The 26,476-nt window shown below is 47.2% G+C and overlaps 1 protein-coding gene across 2 annotated transcripts in view; it reads right to left on the bottom strand.

Moving 5' to 3' along the window:
- Positions 1-1,699: 1,699 nt before the first annotated feature.
- psmd1 (proteasome 26S subunit, non-ATPase 1) overlaps positions 1,700-26,476 on the bottom strand; it is a 44,693-nt gene continuing 19,916 nt past the window's right edge. For both annotated transcript variants that reach the window (XM_076277936.1, XM_076277937.1), the window contains exons 17-25: positions 18,314-18,428; positions 14,884-15,000; positions 13,023-13,125; positions 10,294-10,463; positions 9,067-9,159; positions 7,504-7,596; positions 5,851-6,021; positions 3,006-3,170; positions 1,700-1,899 (exon numbers count right to left, since the gene is read on the bottom strand). In XM_076277936.1, coding sequence (XP_076134051.1) covers positions 3,024-3,170; positions 5,851-6,021; positions 7,504-7,596; positions 9,067-9,159; positions 10,294-10,463; positions 13,023-13,125; positions 14,884-15,000; positions 18,314-18,428 — 1,009 coding nt within the window. In that variant the 3' untranslated portion in view covers positions 1,700-1,899; positions 3,006-3,023. The remainder of the gene's footprint in view (positions 1,900-3,005; positions 3,171-5,850; positions 6,022-7,503; positions 7,597-9,066; positions 9,160-10,293; positions 10,464-13,022; positions 13,126-14,883; positions 15,001-18,313; positions 18,429-26,476) is intronic.

The raw sequence follows: 26,476 nt of genomic DNA, 5'->3' as shown, positions 1-26,476 counted from the left end.
GTATGAGGTTGCTCCAGGAATAGTGTGAGATTTTTCCGAACTCCAAATGGATCACAGCATCCCACCCACACTGTAAAGGCATGCAGTAAATTAATGTTTTGGCGCAATCCTTTCCATTTATGGGAAACACAGTAGGAAAGTCTCAATATGTGACTAAAAGCTTCCTCCTGTCAGTTTGGGAATGGTGAGCATCACAGAAGCAACTCACCAGCCATAGAAGAAAGAGAGAGGGGGTAAGGTGTGGGGCTCACTAAACTATTCTTTTCTCCCTCCTACACAACAAAGTGAGTTGAACAGCAAAACTCAAGGTAGTTTCAGTGCCAGCGGGGTAGAAATGGTCACCACTGATTCTAATCGAGCATGGCGCCCCACATCATGACTTCTGTTGAGCAGCTTCTTGATTCTTCCTTGAGTGATTTCATGCCGTGAGTTTCAGCACTGCGGTGAGGTAAATGGTGCCGCGCAGCTCTTCTTACCCACCGGTAGGGGGTGGAGGTGCAGAGAGATGTATGGCACTAACTAAATATGCATGTTCGCCAGTCCTTTAGAACGTCCAACATCAACAGCACCAAAAGCTCGAGCCCATTATTCTTCATTACCCAGCCTTCTGTTGTGTACTGAACAGAGAGAACAAATCATGCACATTTAAACGCTTCAATAACTTTGGGCATTCTTTTTAGCGCTACATAAACTGATTCTTCATCCTTACGTTATTGTGACGGGCCAAACAACAAAGTGGTTGAGCCCTCTCATTTAGCCAGCAGCAGCTGGTTCTTATATCGCGCACATGAAAAGATGTTCTCAAAAAGAGCTCAATTGCACTAGATCCAGTGGAAAATCTTTCATGTCGTCACTAAAGAGCTTGCGGGCCTTTTGGCCTCTTGAAGACTCTTTGCCCCTTTTTACATACAAGTGAATAAAACTCAAAAGAATGTGAACGTTAACAGCATTAGCCATAACATAAGTATTCGGTGTGCTTGGCCATAAGGTGATCAGATTGCCTTCCACAGAATTTTTCATCAATAATCTCCTTCCTTGCTGTAAACAGAAAGATGAGCCACATGAACGTATACTTGTTCCTGGTTAAATGTGCTCTTCTTTACTGGCATGACCTATTCCTCGGGCTAATCAACTTAATCAGAGTTTATAATATTTTAGAGGGGGAAACAACAGGCTAATGAATAGCTTGCCTACTTAATAAAAGCTGGCTTTTTAATTTGGTCTTAGTAGGACTCCACTTCAGCAAACAAATGTGATTAGTACCGCAGCATGGCACGAGTTTTGTCATTTGCGTTGTTCCGTGAGCGTTCTAGGAACCATAAAGAGTCCGATGCTAATTAGACAAAGGCTGCGTTTGGATTAAATTAACACCAGGGACAGCTAATTACAAACACACAGCTCTCTCTACACGCACAGGGCACGGAATGGGTGCCAGACATTTGTCCGTTGTGTCTAAACAAACTGTCTGCCAATTATGACTTCGATCCATCATGTAATTTTATTTGCAAGTAATCATAACTACCGTATTTCTAATGAACACACAGATGACAAGCCACTGATTTACTATGAGACCCAGTATAGGCAGATATGATCAGTTGACACTTTCATGAGAAGAGACCAAGCAACTTTGGGTATTGTTGATACTACAGCACGAGGTTCAAATCGATCTATTTGTGAACAAGCACACACAGAGCCTTGATTTGTGAGATATATTTTATTTCTTGTACTGACAGAAAATGAAACCATTAAACAAGATAACGTTAAACCTCCCCATTCTGTCGAGGCCAGGTAGCGAAAAGAACATGTAAAAAGGGCATGGAGATGGGCGAGGGTGGGGTGGGGTGGAGCTGGGTGCTCTGAAAGGTTCATGCTAGGGTCTGCCGTGAATTCAAACACCACCTGTGAGAGAGCAGAGAAATATCCATTACTGGCAGCACCCACAATCATCCCCACAACCACCATAGCTTTGTTACAACCCACACGCACAAAGAGAAAAGAGAGAGAGAGAGAGTGGGAGGGAGAGACAGAGAGAGGGAGGGAGGGAGAGACAGAGAGACAGGGAGGGAGGGAGAGAGAGGGAGAGAATAAGCACATTGGCTTTTAGAAGTACAAAGATAGGAATTTTAAGGAGCTATTCTGGGGGGGGGGGGGGGTTACGGCAAAATACACAACAGGAAATATTCCGGATATTTAAATTCACTCATCACCTGCTGGTAATGTTTTTGACTTCTCGCTAGGAACGTGTCAAACAGAGAACAAGCTGAGCTACACTGTTGTTTGACTTTGTGCTGCCTCCACTGGAAACTCACTGGCCAAAAATATGCTACACAGTGCCGGCCTCTGCTGCATCCCAACATGTGCCTTTAATCAAATAAGTCACACGTCATATGGATCTGCACTGGTGTTTAGATCTCTCCTCAGTGAGACGGCTACAGTGAACAGAGATTCCAGTGTGAATGCCTGCCACTGCTGTGTCCTATATCATGGGCTGTTGAGAGCCACCGGGCTAACGAAGGCCTATAGTGCTACGTGGAAAAGTTCAGAGTGATTAGCATTGCCTGACATTGCTTACATTCCACTGGCATTGAGGGGTTTGGCCTTGTTCTGCTGAAGCGGAGCAACACAAAGGCGTGCTAGCTTCCGCTAATGCTATCTATTCTCCATCTAAGGGCACACACAGGCAGCTTGGAAGGATTCACTGCCATAAGTGGCAAGGCAGAGAAAAAAAGACAAGAAAACAAATATGGAGGGGAGAGGCAGAAAATGTGTCATACTTTAAATTGTGTGTGCCATATGTCTAAGGCCTAAACACAGTATACTTTGAGATATGCGAGTGGCTGACAAGTCCTGCTCTGGGAGCCAGCACTTAACATTAAAACAGGAATTTTGGCTGCTTGAGTAAGGGCTTTTAGATGGATTGTGGGACATGGAGTTCCCAAACTAATGGAGTGTGTTGTATGGGGCTCTGGGGGCCTGGGGCCGAGTGTGAAGGCAGGTGTGGGTACCTTGTGGGTGGAGTGTGCTCACTCGTCGATGTACTCAAAGGGCTCGGGGGCCTCGGGCTCCTGCTCTTCCTCCTCGATCTTGGGGCCGTGGGCAGAGACGGGCTCCACTAGCTCCTCCTCTTCCTCACTGGTGTCTTTCAGGATGATGATGCCGCCCGTGTGCAACTGACAGGGAAGAACACAAGTATGTTAGAGGCAGGAGCCCAGACCGGACCAGACAACAAGTAACAACTGGACACCACGTATAAACATTTCTCCAATTTCCGTGTCTCTACCCTAGTTGTTAGCATCTCCACCAAAGGCATGTTGGCTAGATTCAACTTAAACCAAACATACTGACATAATGAATAATCATGTTTCAGGGAGCAAATCCACATTAGCTGTCAGAGACTACTGTAGGAAGGCTTAGATCATCACTGGGAGATCATCTACGTCCCTTTGAGCTCAGCGTGGTGCAGGGAACTCTGAAATGCCTACAGTCTCTAACACAGCTGTCAATGTGTTTGTGGGAATCTTTCCACTTTAATTAAAAACAGCACACAGTCCTGGTAGCTGTCTGACCACACGTCCTATAGGTCTGTTGACCTTTCTGAGTGGACAGAGCTAGAGGCCCTTTATAATTTTCACTGCCATCACTCATCATGAGCAGAAAGTCGCACCACCTGTGGGGACCGGCAGTCCAGCAGCAGATGACCGGGGCACTGCTCTATCCTTGACCCTTGACCCTGCTGCGGGCGCAGGAGACGGCCAGGGTCAGAGAACTGAGGGGCCCGGAGCGCTGGCTCTGCTGCCGGGCAGCGGGAGGGGCAGGATGGGCCTGTGCCCTGGCACACACACAAACGGCATCGCTCGGTCCAGCGCTGGCCGCTCCTGCCTCCTCCGGACACCCGCCTGCCCCATGCCTTTCATCAGGCGCTCGCTTTGAAACACATGCCACGTCGTCCATCATGCCTCCCCCATCACAGCCGTCGGCACACACCTCCGAGTGTTTAGACCAACGCCTCTCTCCGGCCAGCAGACCACGCACTCCCATAAAGGGAAGAACACGGAGCTCAAGCCAAAACATACACTGTAGGGGGCAATGGTCACAGGCTCGTCAATATGGTTATTTGTCAGCAGTGGTAAACACGCTGGGTCAAGTTGTCCAAAAACTGCACGGATTGCATATCAACATTGGCAGCCAAACAATTTCCCAGCATAAGTCGTCGGAAATGAAGAAGCCCCTTAAAAAGCACAGTGCTTTGAGGCTGAGCTAAGCTAATGGGCTCCATTAACACACACACTGACCTCTCCAGAGTGACCGCGTGGCTATGGTTACACACTTGGCTCTGTTTATCTGGACGTTCGAGTGGACGGTCGTCTTCCTCTCCAAAAGGGGTCTGGTTGTGTTCCAGTGTGGGCAATGCTAAAACTGAATTTATTTACTGTAGGGAAATGGGGAGCATTTAAGCATGGGCATGCGGCCGAGAGACATCGCGGGCCAAAGATGCTTTTTTCACTGCTACTAATCACATTAGGAGAGGAGGGGGGTTTGGGTTCATGCTGGGTCGCCTTACTGACATACAGCCCGGCTAAGGGAAATTAACTAAATACACATAAACAGAAAATAGGCTCCCAGGGACAATCAGCCACTGTGCGGATGGGTCTCTTGCGATATTGCTTCAACTAAAGCTCTGCTGTTATCAAAGCGCCTTCTTTTGTTTGTTGTAACTTAAGGATGACGCGGTCATCCCCAAATGGACATTTTTGGATGCGAACAGTATCGTAACACCTCCAATTATCACCCATTTCGTTCGAAAATTCTAAAGCAACGATATTTTTTCATACTTCAAAATAACATTTGATAAATTAACCTTACATTTTTCAGTAGCCTTAGGTGTGTAGATTTGAACAAAATCTGGTTTGGTTCTAACCGGGGCCTGAAATATCCAATTTTGTTTACCACGCTTGGAGTTTAGTGCTGGCCTGGTGGGATGTCTACTTCCACCCTTTCACATGGCACATCAACGGCTAGCCCGAGAATTCTCGTCGCAATTCAAAATTCCACTGGAGCTCCAAGTGGATTTGTACACGAAGCCTTACAACACTGTTTACAGCTCTTCCGAGTCACGGTAAAATGTAATTTTTGGTACATAGCTAATTTAGATACACCAATGGTGTGGGTGCTTGCGTTTTTTTAGGAATCCGCAGTCTTGGTTTGTATAGAAATTAATATTAAGTGACACAATGGTGGTAATAGGGGGTGTTCCGATACAGTAACAGTGAAGTAACATACTTGACTGTATTCTGGCCCTAGGCCATCTCTAGCATCCATCTCTAATCACCACAATTCACTACCACCTTTACCATCACCATAGCCATAAGGCTGCATGTGCGGTTTAGTAGTTGCTTTTCTCGTACAGCATACACTTTGAAATATCCTATTTCCAGCCCTGTGGAAGAGCAGTGCTAGTACATGTAGAAGTCAAATCTTCCCTCCCAGTCACACGCTCTCAGCTCAGCAGATAATTATAAGGCCCTTTAGCAGAACCAGGTGTTTGTTGTTGCTGATCAAGGTGACCACAGAGGGACCAAAAACATGGGACTAAAGGCAGGGAAAAACAAACTATGCAAACTGATGAAAACTGCTGTGCTGTAATGTGCTGCCATGATACGTTTCAGTTAACCACTTATAATGGCCATCACAAATGGATATTCTGACCAAAACAAGCTTTGGGTAATTAACAACCGAAAATGTAAGCATACCGACCATAATCTGATAGGAAACAAATTAGCAAGGACGTTAGCATTAGCATTGCTTACAGCAGTGTTAATAGCCAACCACATAGAAGGAGGGGGCACTCACAGGCTTGAAGGGCTGGTAGCGGCAGGTCTCGGGCATGGCCAGCACTTTGAGCTGGGCCGGCATCACTCGGGCCGGGTTCTCCAGCAGCTGGAAGTTGGGCTCGGGCTCCTTCTTCTTCTCTTTCTCTTTTTCCTTCTCCTCATCCCTCTTTTCTTTGTCTCCATCCGTCTCCTGTGCAGACAAAATGTCAAGAATGTAAACATGACGAGAGGACAAGCACTCGCCCCTAGGCCTTCACTGTGCAACTGATTTATAGATTTCGGAGTTAGATTGTCCAGATTAACTGGTACAGTCATCATCAAAGGAGCCATAAAAGACACGTAATCGTTTGCTTCTATAAGGCACAGTTTAAAAACCTATCAAAAACATTACTCTTATCTAAGTTTGCTTTTATACTACCTGTATCCAATCAGAATCTAGCGCTATAGTGGGAAGTGAAAAGCCATGCTATACCAGTGGGCCATGCTGGACAGCAAACTGTGTGTGTGTGTGTGTGTGTTTGTGTGTGTGTGTGTATGTGGGGCGTTTGACTGCTGAGTAAAAGGTTGAGAAAATATCTATTTGTCCAGTGGATTAGGCCTGTCTTTATGCGCAGGTCCATGCCGGTGTTGTGTGCTGCTATAAATCTCTGGCCTGGCGATAAGCCCCGGCCAAGTGTGCAACTGTATGTGTGTGTGGGGTGGGGGAGTTGGGGGTGTATGCTGGTGGAAGGGTTAGGGACTCAGTTTCACCCGCTGACATCACCCATGCCTCAACGCCTCAGTTCCATTCCAACACACACACACACACACACACACACACACACACACACAGCTTCTCTTGGAGGAAAGATTCTGGAAACTCTGGCCTTTGGTGAGGACCAGGGCAATGAAAGCCCAAATTGACATTAAAATGTAATAGAGTCGACAGCACTTGAGAGGGCAGAGACCTGTGGTAATATTCCTCTATAGCTGGGCCTTCATGCTTGAACTACTGGTATACGACCGAGTGGGAGGGATTGATCGAGACTGGTGAAAGACAAAAAGAATGTTGTAAAAGAAAGAGAGGAAAGGATAGAGTGAGAGAGTGGAGAAGAAGAGGGAGAGGAAGCTGTAGTGCTCCCTGCAGTCTCGTAACTGGGGCTGAGAGGGAACATGAAGAGCCTGCAAACTATGAGCACATTAAATCCTGCTCCTCAGCCCCTTCCTCAAAGGGCCAAGTGTTACCCCACCCCCATCGCCCCGTCCCAACTACAGCAAGAAGGCTTTAGTTTGCTGCCGCTCACACAACATACACACAGCATACACATACACACACACACACACACACACACACACACACACACACCATCTTACGGGATGCATGTCTGGGCTCTCCACTTCACAGAGGTCTCATTAGCACACTGCATGACAAACAGCAGGAGTCCAGCTTCTGTCTGTGCTTATGGGCAGAGTCTGGGCACACACACACACACACACACACGCACACACACAGACGCACACACACAGACGCACACACACACAGACACACGCACACACACACAGACACACACACACACACACACACACAGACGCACACACACACACACACACAGACGCACACACACACAGACGCACACACAGACGCACACGCCCACACAGAAGCACACACACACACACAGATGCACACACTCACCACTTCCATCTTCTCCTCCTCCTTCTCCTTCTTCTCCTTTTCCTTCTCCTTCTTCTTGGCCTTGGCGGTGATGGAGAGAACAGCGGTGGAGACCTGGCCGATGGAGGGAGAGTGAGAGAGAGAGAGAGAGAGAGAGAGAGAGAGTGAGAGAGAGAGAGAGAGAGAGAGAGAGAGAGAGAGAGAGAGAGAGAGAGAGAGAGAGAGAGAGGGAGAGAGAGAGTTAGAGGGAGACGTCAGGAGTGACTGAAGGCCACATAAATCCTGCTGATGAAGGCGGCCGCATGCTGCGCTCCTGCCGGGGCGGTTATGGCAGGCAGGCGTGCGTGTGTGTGTGTGTGTGTGTGTGTGTGTGCGCGCGCGCGTTTCCCAGGGCGCGCGGTGCCAGCGGGAGATGGGGCTAAGTGGCTGCTCAGGGCAGCGCTGGCGCCATGCTCTGTGCAGCTGGCCCGCACAAAAGCCCTCGCGCGCTCATCAAGGTGGGCCGACAGTGCGGCTGCGGGCCTCGATCTGCCAAACACCTGCTGGAAATAACAGCCCTGCTATTTGCTGATCACAAAAGAGCATATCCTTTTTAAATGGGCTCGTCAGAGAGTGTGTGTGTGTGTGTGTGTGTGTGTGTGTGAGTGCGTGTGCATGTGTGTGTGCGTGTGCGTGCGTTTGTGTGGGGGGTTGAATGAGTACATGTGTCTAATAGTGGTGGTTTCTAATTTTGACATTGCTAATTTAAATCTTGTTTTCAGTAATCGCAGCTTCTCGACATTGCTGTAAATCCTGCTGTGGGATTGAGTAACATTTTGTGTGTTTGTGTTGAAAAGATATTTCAAGCTTCAGCCCCGTTTGATCCCTCTGAGTCATATCACTGTGTTTACTGTGAGGTTCCACCTGTGAAAGGGGATTTTTCAACAACCACTCTCACAACAGGTCTAAAGCTCACGGGTTGGTAAACAGGTGAGTCATAATCGTCAGCCCGTTTCACAATAAATCCACCGTTTATTTGAATTAGATCGGCCAATTTTTGTGGTGGGAAAGTTTGGCCAGCATTTTCCAAAGGAAAAACAACATTCTGACACAGGAGAAGAGTCTGCAGGAGCGGGTGGGGTGAGACTGGAGATGATGTGGGGGTGTGGGGTGAGACGGGAGATGATGTGGGGTGAGACGGGAGATGATGTGGGGTGAGACGGGAGATGATGTGGGGGTGTGGGGTGAGACTGGAGATGATGTGGGGTGAGACTGGAGATGATGTGGGGTGAGACTGGAGATGATGTGGGGTTGATGTGGGGTGAGACTGGAGATGATGTGGGGTGAGACTGGAGATGATGTGGGGTGAGACGGGAGATGATGTGGGGTGAGACGGGAGATGATGTGGGGTGAGACTGGAGATGATGTGGGGTGAGACTGGAGATGATGTGGGGTGAGACGGGAGATGATGTGGGGTGAGACGGGAGATGATGTGGGGTGAGACTGGAGATGATGTGGGGTGAGACTGGAGATGATGTGGGGTGAGACGGGAGATGATGTGGGGTGAGACTGGAGATGATGTGGGCTTTGTTCTCTGGGCCTCACCTTCTCCTTCTCCTTCTCCTTGGGCACCTCCAGCGCGGGTGGGTAGGCGAATGTGGAGGGCTTGCAGTTGGACCTGTACTGCACCTTGGGCATCTGCAGGAGAGGGAAACACAAGACAGAAGTGTCAGATTAGAGTTGCCACTCAACAATTCAATTCTTTTCACATCAAGGGAGATTTGTCAAAACAAATATATGTATACGCAACATACACATATATACCTAACAAATTCCCTTTTATTTTCGGTTTTATTATGACCATTTTTACATCCAGTTTCGGAAAAAAGATGACAATTTGGATGTGGCCAAATGATCCGGCCTGCTTCTTCTCAAGCATCTGGAGGAAGCAGGACATTGAGCAAATGCCATGAAAGACATGAGTGGCAGCGCAGGAAGAGAGCCGGAGGAAAGGAAGGACGCGCTGCAGCCAAACCATCTGTCTGTGCCGGCCAGCAGAGGAGCCCGCTGGCACACGCCACAGCTCCGGGGGCAGCCACTGGCCAAGGCTGCCCGTCTTAAAAAAACACCTCCGCTGGCAGGGGGCTGCAGCAGGTGTTTCAATATGTGTGTGTGTGTGTGTGTGTTACTATTGTTTGCGAATGGCGAGGAGAGGACCCCATTTCATTAAGCCTCTGGTATGAGACATTGATCACCCTCTCCCTATAGTGGCGGCTAAGATAAAGGCTTTGGCACTCTGCCAGGGGGGTGAAGGGGAGGTGGACCGGGGGGTCTGGATTATTGTGGCGGCTCCTTACTGGGCTGGCCTGCATTAGCGTTAGTCCATCATAACCAAGCCGAACCTCGGACAATGACAATTCTGCTCACGCAACTGCCCAGCGCCTGTGTGTGTCAAGGGCCTTTAGTTCCAGCTGGCCGCATGACTGGTTTCCAATGTCACCCCCCCCCCCCCATTGCAGAAGACAAGCACGAGGAGCACTGAGCCAGCTGGGCTGCAGTATGATTAGAGAGTGTGTGTCCGTGTGTGTGCTACAAAGACACTCTACTGTCAGAATAACATATAACACAATTACATTCATACCCTTAAATGAAGACAATAAGTGCAATTTTAATCTTGCCTGTTTGAACCATGTTTGAACCTGCTGTTTAGAAGCTACCTGGAGTGTCTTTCTAACAGTTGGACTCCCTCCTTCTCTCCTCCTAAATAAACACATGGCTGATGATTTAGCTGACCGGTGTGATGTGAGCAGGCTGGTGCGCTGCAGTGTTTACCTTCAGGTCCTTGTTGAGGCCGATGATGGCGGTGGGGGTGAAGGCCAGCGACAGGAAGTGGGAGAGCGGGAACCAGAACCAGAACTGAGTGAAGACCAGCAGCCCCACCACAGATGGCATGTGTGTGTGACCTGTGCGCGACTGCAGCGAGATGGACATGTTACGGCCACCTACGGAAGGATAAGCAGAGGGGGAGAGAGAGAGAGAGAGAGCGTGCGAGAGAGAGAGAGAGAGAGAGAGAGAGAAGAGAGAGTGATAGAATAGGGAATGAAAGACAATGTCATAACAACAGCCATTAGACACAGGAAAGAGAGACACCACCTTCCCTTGTTTTTTCAGGCCCCTTCATCATCTTAGTCGCCCTTCCTTGAGCGCTGTAATTGCATATCACACACAAAGGCCTTCAGGAATGTTCTATTAGTCATCCCTGATATTAATGGCATTAAAGTCAATTACTGGAGGCTGGGTCTTGATTAAAACAATGCAGAGATGGCCGAGGGGGATGTGGGGGTGGGCAGGGAGGTCTGATGGCAGAGGCAGAGTGCAGAGTCCAGCCATAATTAATCTACAACGTGGGGGTCAGGGTGCAGAGATAGGGTGGACCGCTGAAATAATAGCCCTTCCTCTCCCTTGGGGAGGGTTAGAGAGAGGGGGAGAGATAGAGGGATAGAAAAGATAAAGAGCGCAGGGGCAGAGAAAAAAAGAGCGAGAAGAGGAAGGTAATGAGAGGAGGAAGGAAAGAGGTGGAGAGGAGGGGAGGGGCGGGGCGGAGGGCAGAGGAAGGGCAGAGCATGGGGCTCATCTCTTCTTTTTTTGGAGCATATCTGGAGGATAGTTCACAGGCCACTGGGGAGACAGGCAAGCGGCCGCCATGCTATTGATGAAAGGGAGACTTAAGCCTGGACAGGAGGGAGTTGTTCAGATTCAACAAACAATAGCACACCTACTCCCTCTGTCTCCGAAACACAGACTTCTCACATTTCCCTGCTCCCGCTCGCCTTCCCCATATTGTTTCTGTTGTTGCTTATCGTCACGGCGACCTGCAGGTCATCCGATTCCTTATTTTGACTGCCGACTGGCAACTCCCTAATTTCTCGACCTCGTAGATGACAGTAGAACGCATAACAACAACACTGAGCTGCGCGCCGAAGAGTCGCCACCAAACGGCCTTGTTTCCAAGCGTCCCCCTTGTGAGCGCGCGGCGAGGCGAGGCAGACTCACGCCAGGCCCTGTGAGGAGATTCCACAGCGGCTGATTTAAAACAGCCGCATTCATCAGAAGGCACTGGACAGAGCAACACACACGCCCAGACGGACAGACACGCTGATGATGGAGGTGTTGATGAGACGCAAAGGGCAGTTGCCAGCTGGTCAGGAGGAGGTGAGGGCACTGATCTAAAAATGAAACTGGCCCTATGTGGAGGCTGATAGGAGATGGTTTGGCCCAAGGGTGAAAGGCAGCAGAATGTGGAAGAGATATGGAGGGGAGGAGGAGGAGGAGGAGGAGGAGGGGGAGAGTGGATCACCTGAGACCAGGGGCACGCACAGGAGCATTAGCAGATGACGGGAAACTTGAGAAACAAAACAATCGCTCCATCTCGTCTGAGTGAGAGGTGGGTGTGTGGTCGCATAAATGTCAGGGGATGGCGTTTATGTTGGGGCCCAAGCTTGGTGATGTTTTTCACCCGTACATACGCTGTTGATTGGGATAAGGAGAAGGGCTGGTGTGTGTGTGTGTGTGTGTGTGTGTGTGTGTGTAGGAGCTGTGCGTGCTGATCTCAGAGAGCTGATCTATCTCAGAGATCTCATCTGCCCAGAGTAGGAGCCTGTTCCGGCCTGCCTGCTGTCGCCATGACAATGATGCATGGAGGGCATTAGGGGGGTTGCTCAACTACTGCAGAAGAGCCAAGAGAGGGCCTGGCAAGCCATCTACAGCCCGCTGCCCAATCTCATACTCACCTTGCAATAACAACACACACACACACACCCCCCTCATCTCTTTCTCACTTACACACAAGGACCATCACACCAAAGCACAAACCTTCAGCAGATTTAACTCCCGTGTCACCAAATCCAAAGGAATAAGAGAGTTCATTGTAAAAATGTGTGCACACATACACACAGTAACGTAAAGACCAATAGGACTCGTTTCAAACTAATCTAATGAATCAGCACAACAAAGTTAGCCCAAGTATTTCGCTGATGAGGCCAACCCTGCCATACCCACCCAGCTCTCTGAAGCTGTTAGGACGTGTGCAGCACCTGGCCTTATATTTGGACAGGCTTCTCCACACAGACCTTTTGGAGTCTCCCGACGCCAGCCCTGCTCTTTCTCTGGGGCTCACACACAAAGCCCACTGTTAGCATTAGAGAGCGTGTCTCGCCACACGCTTGCATTCAGGGTATGCATACACACATCTGCGCTCGCGTCCAGCTCTCAAAGTGACGATCTGCAGCTCGCATTGGGACCTCACACACACACACACACACATACACATACACATGTGTATACACACACACACACACACACACACACACACACAAAGAATAAACACACACATGCACATTGTATATACACACGCAAACATACAAAGAGGGTGGTGGGGTTGAGCAACGTGGCTATCGTCACACGAGCTAACGCAGCGTGACACCTTTGGAGCTCGCTCCATATCTGTTGGAACTAGATCCTCAACAGAGGGAACAAGAAGAGAGCACAGCCGGAACACTCACCTGCATCCAGGATGCCCTGGGCCAAGATGGCCCCGAACTTGGCCATCACGTCGTCGTGTTTGTCGTTGATGACCTTGGAGTACAGCTGCCTGAACTGAGCGACCTGGTGGAGGAGAGAATCAAAGTCTGGTCAAAGTCTGGTCAGGTGTTTTCCTCCAATTCATAGGTGTGAAATTGTTGCCACTACATGATTAATGTAATTCTGCAGACAGAGTTGAAATGGCATCAAAACCTTTTTGAATATAGCTTTTCAACAAAAACACAAAAAGGTGGGGGGGGGGGGGGGACGACAAAAACACAAATTTGCATAAAAATACAAATCTATGAACTAAACAACACAAAGTTGGTTTTCATCTTAAAACATTTCCTGTCTTCTTTTTATAAAATTAAAAAAGGGAGAATAAAAACAGTTTTGCCTTTGTATCCATTTGATCGCTGAGAACACTGAGGCGGCGTTCTTGCAGTGTTGTGCTTGGCAGAGGAACATGACAAGTCTGTTTGTTGCAGCTGGTCTGGGGCATTCTGCACTTACTCTCTCTGCATCAGGCAGATGAAAGCTGCTGTGCACTATGACAAGCTGTTGCCTTTTCCCTCATTTCGGATTGATCTCTGGAGCGACCTTCTAGACTGGCCAGCTCTTTGTACAAACCATTTTCAGATATTCACCATCCATCCCAACGCATACAGAGTAAATGCGAGTTTGAACTGCTTCCACTTAACTAGCCAGTACACCACCCTCTCCATCTCAACTCCACCTTTCTGTTCTGGCTTTGCTTTCCAACTCACTCTCTCTAGCCTCGCCCAGCCCATCTCCCTCCCTCCGGGTCGCAACTTCATCAAGCTCATTCGGTTAGCTGCTTTCAACTCCCTCTCACTGTCTCACTCTCCCTTCATCCGTCTCACACACACACACACACGTGTACACACACACACACGCACACGCACACGCACACACACACAGACTTCATCCATCATCTTCCCCCCTCTCATTCCCTCTCTCACATGGAGCTAAACTTGTGGAGGAGTTTTAATTGGGGGTGACTCAGGGATGAAGTTCTGCTCCCCCCAAACACTGCGCCACTGCCGAGCCATTTTAAGGAGCAATCACGGGCCTAATGCATTTCAATGTTCCGCTGATCGTGCCTGACCTCCCTGTCTGGGAGCTTAATGGCTTTCATCAGCGCGCCGACACGCCGATGCATACAGAACGCGACACAGTGCAGCACAGTGCAGCACGGTGGAGAGGCACAGCCACCACTACTGCAACCGCCACCATCCGTCACCACGCTGGGACATGGGAGTGAACGGGTGGAGCATGCTGTGTCGTTAAACACTAAAAAAACCCATTCATTAACCCGATTTAGAAGGGTGCCAGTCTGGATATGTGGATAATAGAATGAGATATTAATGGTCTATCTGGGTTTAAAAAAAGTGAGTGGAGCCATGGATCACTGCTAGATGTCATTACTGAGTAAATAAACAAGTAAATACCAAATTGATTGAAGGGGACATGTGGCCTGCTTGTATGGACAGACTAAAAGGGCAGTGCTGCAGTTTGTGAACAGAGGGGACGTGAAGGTCCTTGTGTTGACTGCTGTCCCTACCTGACCTGCCATCACCACCCTGCAGCAATCCATCCATGTCTCAGCTTCTCTGCCACTTCAGAGCAGAGAATATCCACCATTTCTGACTGGACTACGCAGGTGTCAAGGGTGCAGTGAAGATAGCTCTACCTGAGGCTCATGCCTTATTAGATCACCTCAATGACTTTGCTAGTGTGTATGCCAGAGGGAGCGTCTACACTTGATGAGTGTCCTGCCTAATTTAGGACAGAAGGCTTGTGTTTGTGTATGCCGCTCACCTTCGGACAAGTGACCTCGGTCTGTTGAATCATGATGAGGGCAGAGGCGATGAGGGCTCCCTGTCTGACGTAATTCACGGGGTCGTTGGTCATGGGCTCCAGAAGGTTTATGGCTTCCTGTGTGTGGGAAAACAAATCATGCATACTTTAGAAATGCGGTACATATACTGACAAGGCTTATGTGCAGTGGTTAGGGAGAGGCTCTTATTATACCAAATGCAATATCATATTCCGTCCCATTTTTATGACTTTTGTGATTTCTTTTCATCAAGAGATGATGAAAAGAAATTTGTAAATAACCCATCCATGGTTAAGTACTGATTTGCTCTTCTCTGGAGAACAGGAGCTGACAATCATCATGTTTACAGACATCAACTCAATTTCAATTCAGACAGTTCAAAGTCAATTCAGACAGCGACAGCCAGGCGTGTAGACAATACTATTAGCGGTGTCTAGCTGCGCCAGCGGCTGAATATAATAGGGCAAAGCTATATCACAACTGGGGCACCGCGAAATTAAGTTGAACTCTCTGCTCTTATGAAGACGCTATTGTGGTGGGTGATCGTGCAGGCAGGTTCGTCAGACATTCCTTGCGGTGTTTGGACTGAAAACCACACACTTATCATTTTGCACCGTGCACGCCCGTGCACATTCATCAACAGCAACACCTGTGACCCATTTCACGTGCTGGAGCTCTAAACAAGCGGGCAGGCTGGTCAGCGAGAAGGGCTCGTGTTTGGAGTAGGCGGCTAGGTGAGGTGCGGAGACCGACACAAAGACAGAGACCAAGGAAGGGAGGGAGGATGGGGGCAAAGAGAGAGGGGAAGGAAAAAAGAAAAGGAAAGTAGAAATGATTGCTGCTGGATTAGCAAGACTGGAGATGAAATTCACTTTCAAAAGGTTTCCTCCTTTTTCTCGGATGGACATCCATCCACACATACATATCGGGCGATTTCGGAGGAGTGGCTGGAGACTGCCTTCAGCTGACTGGATGAGCCTCAGCTCTCTCAGCAGGAACCAATCCTCTCCTCTCTAACGATTCTTTCAGGGGCCTCACCAAGGCAAGTGGCCCAACAGCAAGGCCTCGCCAAGGGGCTGGCACAGAAATGGGTGGCACGAATCAATATGCCCAAGAAATGGGTGGCACGAATCAATCCCAGTGCCCGTCAACACCAACGCCAGGGCCAGACACAAACACTGTGGAAAACCAAAACCAAAACCAAACCGCTCTCGGCCAACAATTTACACGGCTCACACCTCAACGCCAATTTGTTCCCCTCCATTGGGTTTCTGGGCACAGCCCACCCTCGCCCCAAGGCCGAACCTGCCATCCAGCAGGCTTGTGCGAAAACACCACGTCTCTCCATCTCTTCTTCCCCCTCTCCTGAGATGAAACTGTCCACAGGACTAATGAATCGGTTTAATACGGTGGCAAAGAGGAGCGGAATAATAAGAATGAAAACGGTATGGAATGGCTGCATTGGGCTTGCCAGCACAGAGGTGATGTGACATTTTCGACTTGGGAGTGGAGCCTGCCTGGGAGCCTTGACCACATCCTGTGCTTGATTGGAGAGTCTGCTTAAACTGAGGAGACTGAGCGTCAAGACTAATCTATGCAGCGCCCTGAAGAATGCCATGCTCCTGCGCAGGCCTCCGCCTTAGTGCACAGAGCCCATGGACAGATGGGGACACACCTTCCAGGGCTGCAAGACGTCAGCCCAAACCAAAGGTTTAGAAGGTGCGGAAATGACTTCGAAAGAGAAAGGCACAACTTATTTTCTCTCTTGACGCTATACATTTGCATGCGTGCGGAAAGGCGACCCATTTCCCTGACAAATTGCAGAGAGAGAGAGAGAGAGAGAGAGAGAGAGAGAGAGAGAGAGAGAGAGAGAGAGAGAGAGAGAGAGAGAGAGAGAGAGAGAGAGAGAGAGACACGACCAATAGCAAATGGTGTTTACATTTGCAAAATTACTTGGACACCAGGTAAAATAGGGGGGTTCCAAACAGCTTGGTTCTGCACTTTCTCCATGTCTCAGCACAGCATGGGCGACTACAATATGCCTGCAATAAAAATAACCGAAACCCCAGGAGTATAAATTATGGAACCTGGCGCATTAGGCTGTGCGTGACCCAAATAGGGATCCACGGTCGTAGTGGCAGTACTCTCCCTCATACACACACACACACACATATACAGGGACAGACAGAGAGACACACACAACTCTGAGCCCTCAGACGGGTCCAGTTTGTGGAGACGGGTGGGCACGTGCCGGCTCCAGGTGAAATGGCCCGTGGCTCAGCTTGGGTTTGCGGCATCAGAGAGCCCAGCCAGAGTCAGAGCCCAGAGTCAAGCGCTTCATTAAGTCATCCAGCCAAGGAGACAGACGGTTCCTCTGTGTGAGTGTGTGTGTGTGTGTTTCCAGTGAGGCAACACAGGCAGAGACGCTGTGGCCTCACTGAAAACACTGTGACACTGGTGTGGACGAAGCCCTAGTGTGATCTCCCACAGATACAGCCTCATGTGAAGTCTTAAAGAATCCCTCAGGGATGCACTCCCTGCACAAACACAAAAACATACATACTTCAGGGAGTGCACCAACATCAAGAGATCAATCACTGTTGCTCTAGAGGAGAAATGGTGCTGAAAATGATGTATTCAGCGTAGTTCTTATGTAGCAATCCACTCCAGGGACTAGTGATAACACTTCCCTAAATGTCAGAGTGCACCTCTCAAAGGATTAAATGTACCAGAATACAGACATCTTTTGACTTGCTCTTAAGGGAACAGTGTGTCATCTTCCACTCCATTAGACAGAGGAACTACCCGTGTCTTTCAGAGTGATATTTCGGATTGTTGCTGTGAAATTGGTTTGATCTGTCGTTGCGACCCATCTCAGTCAGCACTCATAATTCTCAGCCAGCCAGTCTGCTAATCAAACCATGCAACAGCTGGCACATCCAAATAAGCAGAGCACTGGGCACACGCACACACACAGGCACACACACGCACACACACAGGCACACACACACACACACACACAGGGTCGTAGCCATCAAAGGGCCCAGAGATATCCATTTCCTGTTTGAGTCCTGCTTGCACATCGATCTGTCATTAGAACTGATTGGGCAAGAGCTGGAGGGGACAGCCTGAAGAGACTGTAATGAATCAAAACTCTCCAAACACATGAGAGCTGATCAGAGGGAGAGAGAAAAATGAGATGAGGAAAGAGAGAGAAGAGTGAATGGAAAAGGGGGAGATGGAGGGGCAAAAAGAGGAGTGGGAGAGGGCTAGCAGGAAGAGATAAACACCAGAAACCCGGGGAAAGTGTCGTGGAGAAAGAGGGACATGAAGACAAGAAATAGATGAAAGGTGAAGGGCAGGAAGTAGAGGGGTGAGGAGGTGTGGGATAAAAAGGAAGGGGGACCTCACCTTGAGTCCTGTGCCAGCACAGCAGATCCCCAGGGCCATGGCCGCTCCGCAGCGCACATGAGGGTTGTAGCTCTCCGACAGCAAGGACACCACGCTGGGGCACTGATCTGGAGTCCTGCACACACACACACACACACACACACACACACACACACACACACACACACACACACACACAGACACACAGACACACAGACACACACACAGACACACACAGACACACAGACACACACACACACACACACACACACACACACACACACACACACAGGTGATTTTAGTGAAACTGGGATAATGGGACAGTCACTTGTTAGAATGCAACTGCATATCCAGGGGCTCACACATCCAAATGGCTCTGAAAAAGACTAAAACAAAGCACATTGTTTCTACCCCAGTGTTGGACCCATTTTGGGATTATTTTTCTTTCCTCTACAGTATGTAAACAGACTTCACAAGGAAGACTTCACCAACAGCAGGAAGAAAGAATCCAATTGCACCCAATTGGGCAAACAGGCAAAATACTGTATGGACCATATAATAGATATAGGATGTCCGCTAGTCCACTAGACCGCTGCGCTCCAACATTAGGGGCAATCCAGACCATTTTCATTTGCTGTTCCCGTTGGTGGAAAGATCTGCCAAGTGCTACCAGAACATTCCCCTCTATCTATACAAGAGGGCCTTGAGGACCAAAGTCTACCTGCAACCATGTACCATACAATTCCACTTTACCCTCCTTTTCCCTCTACCATCAGTACAGTCCACCACACACTGACTAGCACTTCAACTTCTCCACCCTCATCCCCTGGTAACAGTATCCATTGTAGTAGTATTTATAGTTACCTACGGTCTCCTTTGCCATGTAGCTTGAATGTTGAATATATTGTAAACCAATGTACTCAATATACCAATATATCTAACCAATATACCAATAAACTATTGACTAATACTCATCAGTAGTTGTATAGAGCATGCATACAAGGTGTGCTGCAATGTGCTACTCTCTGAAGTGGCTAAATACTCTGACCAATGCATCTAATAGGGTATAGGTCCAGACTTTTTACATTAACTGCAAGGATTGAATATGGCTGCATTTCAGCAGCTTTTGTACATAAAGGTCTGAAAAAGCTATGGTACAATGCTGAATGTGCATCTCAAACCTTACATAGCCATAATCAAGGGAAGTGGGTGCCCTGATTTAGCTAAAGGCCACGACAAATGGATGGTATACTGGATGTTTAGGTCACACCAGCTAAACTGCTGTGCTGTTGAATTTTGGAACGCCTCACGCTGCCAATATGTTTGAGTGTGTAAGGGTACCATTTTTTAAAAAAAAAATTTTTTTTTTAATTGTGTTAGGTGAGGAGGGGGGCTAGACCACTGCCATGTGTCTAAAAAGTGGGCCAGTGATTAATGTACTCGACACTTTTCCAGGAGTTCATACCTTTAGTGTGAAGTGGTGGGGGTGGGCAAAGTTGGAGGTTGTGAAAGCGAAACTGTGTGCCTTCCTATTTAGTAAGACAAGCTCTTTGACTGCCACTGTAATTGCATGGGGTCTGAATGGGAGCTTTCTGTGTCAAATCGAAATTGTCATTTCTTGCGCAGACTAAATGAGGACCTGCAAAATTAACATGCGGGGACCCCCCCCCCCCCTCGCTCCCTAGAGCTGCCTGCAGCCTGATCTGCTGCCCTCCCAGCATGAAGGGGGGGGGGGGGGGGGGGGGGGTTTTTCTTGGCGCGTCTTTCACCCCTTCTGAGGAGGGGGGTTGGGGGCTTCGGGAGCAGAAGACGCGAGGACATGATCTCTGAAACCAGGCAACCCAGGCCCAACACTGACGACTGGAAACATGCAATTTATCATCGGTTGGCACCCAAAGCAGAACATTACGCATTGTTATATGGTAGAGGGCTTTGACACTCGAGAGTGAGGTGGGGGAGGAATAGGAACAGGGCTCTCTGGAACATTGGAGCCCCACAGCAGTAAAAGAGGCATGCTGGCAAACCCCCACGTCTCCCCCCTCCAACTTCTCCAGCTCTTGCTGGTACCAACATTCACTCTGACCCTTGCTGTGCAAGGTGTAGCCCCACATTTAGAGAAGGATCACAAACTGATGCCAGTGTGGTCATCACCTTTTCCTGGCTCTGCCATGCTGTTGTAGGGCTACAATAGAAGCTCCAGTAGAGCCTCTTCACATGGTCCTTTTGAACTCCCACTCCAAAAACCTCCTCTTTCGCCCTCTCCTTCAGTTGGACAAACCCTCACAAGTCAAGGCAGCTGTGTCAGGAAGGTTTTCTTTAAACAATTTACACAAGGTGATTACAGCTCACCAGACCTCGCTAAAGCTCGCTGGTCTAGGGTGGGATTGGTGTCTGAGGAACAGGAGTGGTGGGGATTATGCGGAGGGAGTGTGTGTGTGTGTATGTGGGAGAGAGAGAGAGAAAGAGAGAGAGTGGGAGGGAGAGTGCATGTCGGTGGGTAGTTAGGTAATGTGTGACTGCCTCCAAGTATGTTTGTCACACAATGTGCATTATGTGTAGTCTATGTGGTTAAAATGTGTGGGTCTATGCACAAGTGACTGTGTACGTATATGTGTGTGTGTGTGTGTGTGTGTGTGTGTGTGTGTGTGTGTGTGTGTGTGTGTGTGTGTGTGTGTGTGTGTGTGTGGGAGAGAGAGAGAGAAAGAGAGAGAGTGGGAGGGAGAGTGCATGTCGGTGGGTAGTTAGGTAATGTGTGACTGCCTCCAAGTATGTTTGTCACACAATGTGCATTATGTGTAGTCTATGTGGTTAAAATGTGTGGGTCTATGCACAAGTGACTGTGTACGTATATGTGTGTGTGTGTGTGTGTGTGTGTGTGTGTGTGTGTGTGTGTGTGTGTGTGTGTGTGTGTGTGTGTAGGGGTCATGTTGGGCCCTCTCCCAACCATACAATCTTAGATGTATAATAGCCTGCTTCAGGGGGATAAGAGCACTTGAGGATCAGGCACTTGGGAGAGGAGGCCCTGATGGGGTCTGCCTTTACATTAGTGTCAGTGGCCTGCTGGTACAATCATCTCCTCTCTTCTCCTCCAGTGCTGTGAACTCTAGGTGGACAGAAGGCGCCCAGAGTCCATTTGAAACCAGACTGCCCACCAATATGGAAACGGCTATGAGGAGACTCTCAGATCATTTACCAATGCCCAGAGGAAGAACAAATGTTTTCTCTTCCTCTCACGCAAACATTCAAATTCAATGGATTTCAGCTGATGGCTGCAAGACAGGATCAGCTGGTGTTTGTTGAAGAGCTCAAAATGCAGACAACATTGGAGCTGGGGAAAAAGCTGAAGAGGACTTCAAACAGATTGTGAGAGTTGCTCTCTGCAGGCCGTTCACACTCAGTTCAGACACGGTTGTTCTGCCCAGAGCAGTGGGAAGAGCAGGAGAATAAACACGCAATGAGTGATACCCAAATCAAATTGGGTTGTCTCTTGAAAGTAATAGTAAGATTGAGAAGATTAGCGGTTGTTTTACATGCTGTTTGCATTCCCTTAGGGATTTATTTCAGCATTGCTGGTTTCTGGCCTCACTTGTTGAGGAATAACACCCACAGGGAATGAGACTAATATGGGCTTTCAAGTAAATCTGATATGCACAAGAGAGGCCTGTGAGTGAGATACACTCATTCCATTACGCCATCAATCCACAGGCCTGATAACGCCAACTCCAGATAGCAATCTTCAGACTAGTTTGGACCCATCAGCCATGGTTGGATCTTTAGTGTGCCTATTCTATATTCTATACTCAAGGGATACTCAAGCAATGCTTTATTTAAGAAAAAATATAGTAAAATAAATGTTTAAAAGCAATAACGTTTGTTGCAGCTATGATGCTATACAAAAATCTTGTAATCCAGGTGATAACGACACGATCCAGAAGTGCAGATGATCTGTATACACATACATACATACATACATACATACATACATACATACATACATACGTGTGACCTACACAAACCGATGTGCCAACATTTTTTCCCCTTTCCTTATTCTCAGCCTTATTCATGAGAAGCTTGTCCACACACAGGAATTATCCGGAGTAAAATGCACTTTAGATCAATTTAGAACAATTTACGGATGATTGGGAGTACATACGTTGAGTTGACATCAAAATCATGTCATTCGGATGTGTTTTGAGAAAGTTCGATTTTACCATTTTTAGTCAAAACTAGGGATGTCCGATATTGGCTTTTTTGCCGATATCCGATATGCCGATATTGTCCAACTCTCAAATTTCGATTCCGATATCAGCCGATACCGATGTCGATATGTGGGTTATTTTTCCTCAAAACTAATTTAGGTAACATCACATATGTCCTGTTGTGGAATTAACACAACATGCTTAATGTTATTGTGATGCCCCACTGGATGCATTCTTGAATGCAACAAGGCTTTCCAAATGTTAACATTGTCTGTGCAAAATAAGAAAAATACTTCAACTTAATTTAGGGAAAAAGTGCCATGTTTATTTTTTTATTTTTTAATTGTCTCAAACAACAGTTTGGATTACACTCTCCCTGAGATAATCTTGAGGTGAAGTACATAACGGGCCATACCCACAATCAGGCTTGGAATTTCACCATTTTAGGGGCAAGGCCACTTGGCCTTCAGTTGGGCATATTTGGTGGGGGGCACAAAGGCCACATGTCAGGGCACCAAGGCCAAAGTTAACGATACAGTAGTAGGCTATAAAAATGATCAAAGTTGTATTCACTGCAGTAGACCTGCATCACTGTATACAAAAACATAAAACATGACATATTACATATAACTGTAAATCATCTGATCATCTAATATTTTCAGATATCTAGGCTATATTTAACATTTATTTTATATTTGGCCTGTTATGAAATCATGTATTGAACAATTTAAGCACAGCTCAGCTTTAAGAAACTCAAATAGCCTAGATGCATGCTTAGCATTTTGTGATCATTAAGGCTACTTTCACAAACTCTTACAGTCAGCTGTCCTCTGATTTACCGATATCTAGGCGACATTTGTAATATTTGTTTTGTATTTGGCCTGTTATGAAATAATGTGGAACAATTTAAACACAGTGTAAAACTTAAATCCCAAATTTGGAGACATCCATGTATGTTGAAATGTACTGCAAATTCAAAACGGGATTAGTCTGGAACGGCTAACTGTACAGGGGACTGATTTACACCTTTCTGTTCGGTAAGGTCTGCTGTTTATTCTGATATATGGTTTGTCATATGTTAAACGAAGGGTTCTGAAGTATTCCACCGAGATGAATGGGTAGGGAGATGGACGCAAAACCTTCAGTAGAATTTATGATTGAATGATATTATTTACTTTTCTGGCGAACCGTTCACCACAGCAATTAGCGGCTAACATCGTTTAAAAGCTGAGAAAAAGCTCTTTCATGTGATACTTGTCATGTCTGTGTGATGAGTAGGCTACTTCGCGAGTAGTTCAACTGAGAAGAATGGGTTAATTTGGACGCACTTTCTTGCGCTGTCACTTTCTCCACTGCGTAATTTGGCCATAGGTATATATATCCTATTAGTAGGACGCAAAGCAGAATATTTAAAGAAGGGGGCACCAAGGCCACCGTGGCCTGTAAACCTCTGATTTTCAAAGGGGCGTCACGGCCAACTCAAGGGGCTACGACGGCCATGGCCAATTCCAAACCACAGACGTTGAAACAGAGCGAGCAAGTTTGTTACTGCAGCCATCCACGCTTGTTTGTATGCTTCAAGACGCAGCTTGATGAGGTCATCATCTGTGCGCCGGTAAACGCTTCAGGAGCGCATAGGCACTATTTGGGTGTAACGCAAGCATTATTTTATCGGTTTTAAGGCAAAAAAAATCCGATAACGATATTAACAGATATTACATTTTTATGCTAATATCGGGCCGATAATATCGGTGGGCCGATATTATCGGACATCTCTAGTCAAAACTCGTTAGCCTGGAAGTGACCAGGGCAAGTCATTTCGCCGCTACAAAACGCTATTTTTATACCTCTTCTACAGTTCCAAACAACATTACACTTACGTGGTAGTGAGTAGAGGGTCCCTAAAGCCAAACCGAAGTATCCCGAGGTCTTTTTGTGGTCGGATAGAGAGTCCAGAATGAATTTCATCAAGCCAGTACCTTTCCGGAAATGTTGCTGCTGCAGCTGGCGTCTTTAGGGAAAAGTCCGTAGGAGTCGATTGCCAAGTGTGGAGTAACACGCTCTGGAAATTCACAATTTCGTCGCCGTTTTTTTTTTTAAAAAACATAGTCCAGTCCATACAACTTCATTTCAATTTCGAAAGAAATACTGGACTATGTTGTTTTTTTTGTAAAAAGCTGCAAAAGTGCATTTTACTCCGGATAATTCCTTTAACACCCAATTAAAGTTCCAGTAAACCTCCCCAATGCAAACACACCCTGTCAGACTAAGAGGGATTTCAGAGACTTTGGGTAAAATTGCGACAGTAATACCTCAGCTGAAAGTGGAGAGACGGCACTAACTCCAAGGCCTAATGTACAGTACCAGTGTCAATAAACGAACAAGCGAGAGTGCCTCCTCAAAATAAAAAAAACCTAAGCCATATTCTGGAGTTTGGTGATCCGGGCTTGCTGCTTTTTTGTAGGGGCCCCTTTTAGTGAATTTAATGCAGACCAGCCGCTGAGGGTTTAGGGGCTCATCTCGACACTGGCCTGCAGCGTTAATTGATCAGAAAGGGCAATCACAGAGAGATCGGGATCACCTTTCAACAGCCCCTATAGAGGATTAAGGCTGCTATTCTGATCATGATGACGACAACAATATTTTTAGTTTGACCTGACAAATTATGAAAGGAGAAAGAGGCAGCCTGGAATCATATTTAGGACAGGGCTTTCTCTAAGGCAGAATTTCCAACTTGAGGGTTTTGGAAACAAAGTGTTTTTTGTACATAGCTGAATACCGTCAAAGTATGGACGAACATGGTTTTAGTTTTCAACTCCAAAAATGGAACAATGTGGATGTAGACTCTGTTCCAGTCTCTGAAATGCAGGGTGAAAAATTTCAGTTTGGGTGATTAGGACAGCTGACACAAACACACATGCAAAGGCTGTGCAAACCAGTTCAGTTTGGTATGAATGCATGAACTGAGGTTTCAGAATACATTTTGTGGCAGGAATCTGCAACACTTGGTCATTTGTTTTGCCTTAGTAAACCTAGAATCAGGAAGCTCATTGGTGCAGCTTTGTAATGGCACTTCTAGCAAAAAGAACGGGTCTACAATGCAAGGGTATAAAGCTAATATAAAGCTATGATTTTCAGAAAGTTATAAAAAAAAATATTTTTCAAAACATTTTATCAGCAATCAGCAAGCTCATTTTAGTTCCCCTTCTAAAAGATCTGAAAGACTTAGTTGAGTATTGAATAAATAACAAATATTGGGTCAAAACGGTCTTTCTCCCTCATGAAAAATGGCCACATTCTTACAAGACTTGACAAGTCTCCAAACCTCTTCACTTTCGAATTGGGTTGTTCCATGCCACACCTTAAATTTGCCAAAAACAGAGACTTTGCCTCTCTACGACTATCTACGGTTTCATATTAAGGTAAGCACAAAATATAAAACAGACATTTATCAAATGTTATAGACATGTTCCAGTTACTATGGCTACGTTCCCTTCTCATCCATCATCAGTGTGTAAAACAAAGGTTTACTATCGAGCTTCTCTTGCAGGATGACAAAACAAGCACAATAAAGATATACAGGCATCTCATTCAATCTAATCATGTCAACTACCTGGCTAATTTGGCTCAAGAAGAGAACATGCATCACCTCATTTAATTAGGGTCCATCAAGATAGGATAGATGATAATCCATCTTTTGAGACAAAGGTGCAGTGAAAAGCAGTTCAGGAGAATAAATACCTCCATAGAGCCCTTTTAAAACATCAACACTCCTTGTTCAGTACTATTCAGATGCCAGCCTCTTGTCGTTAACACGATAAGCAAACTCTTAAGATGGACAACTTTCATACATGGCATCTACCTCCAAGCATATCTGGTTCATCTCAGTGAGAGGCCAAAAAAAGGAGGGAAAGAAAATGGTGAACACTGTTTTGGTTCACACCGTTTCAGTCCTCTGCTTAACTTCCATAAACACAAGAAAGCT

Source organism: Alosa pseudoharengus, unplaced genomic scaffold (assembly GCF_046254945.1).
Source record: "Alosa pseudoharengus isolate Yale_2024_CS ecotype anadromous, Long Island Sound unplaced genomic scaffold, YU_APseudo_1.1 YU_APseudo_1.1_scf_11, whole genome shotgun sequence".
NCBI classification, from domain to species: Eukaryota; Metazoa; Chordata; class Actinopteri; order Clupeiformes; family Clupeidae; genus Alosa; species Alosa pseudoharengus.
Note: the sequence above shows the minus strand (reverse complement) of the source record. Positions and strands in the feature narration are given on the sequence as shown.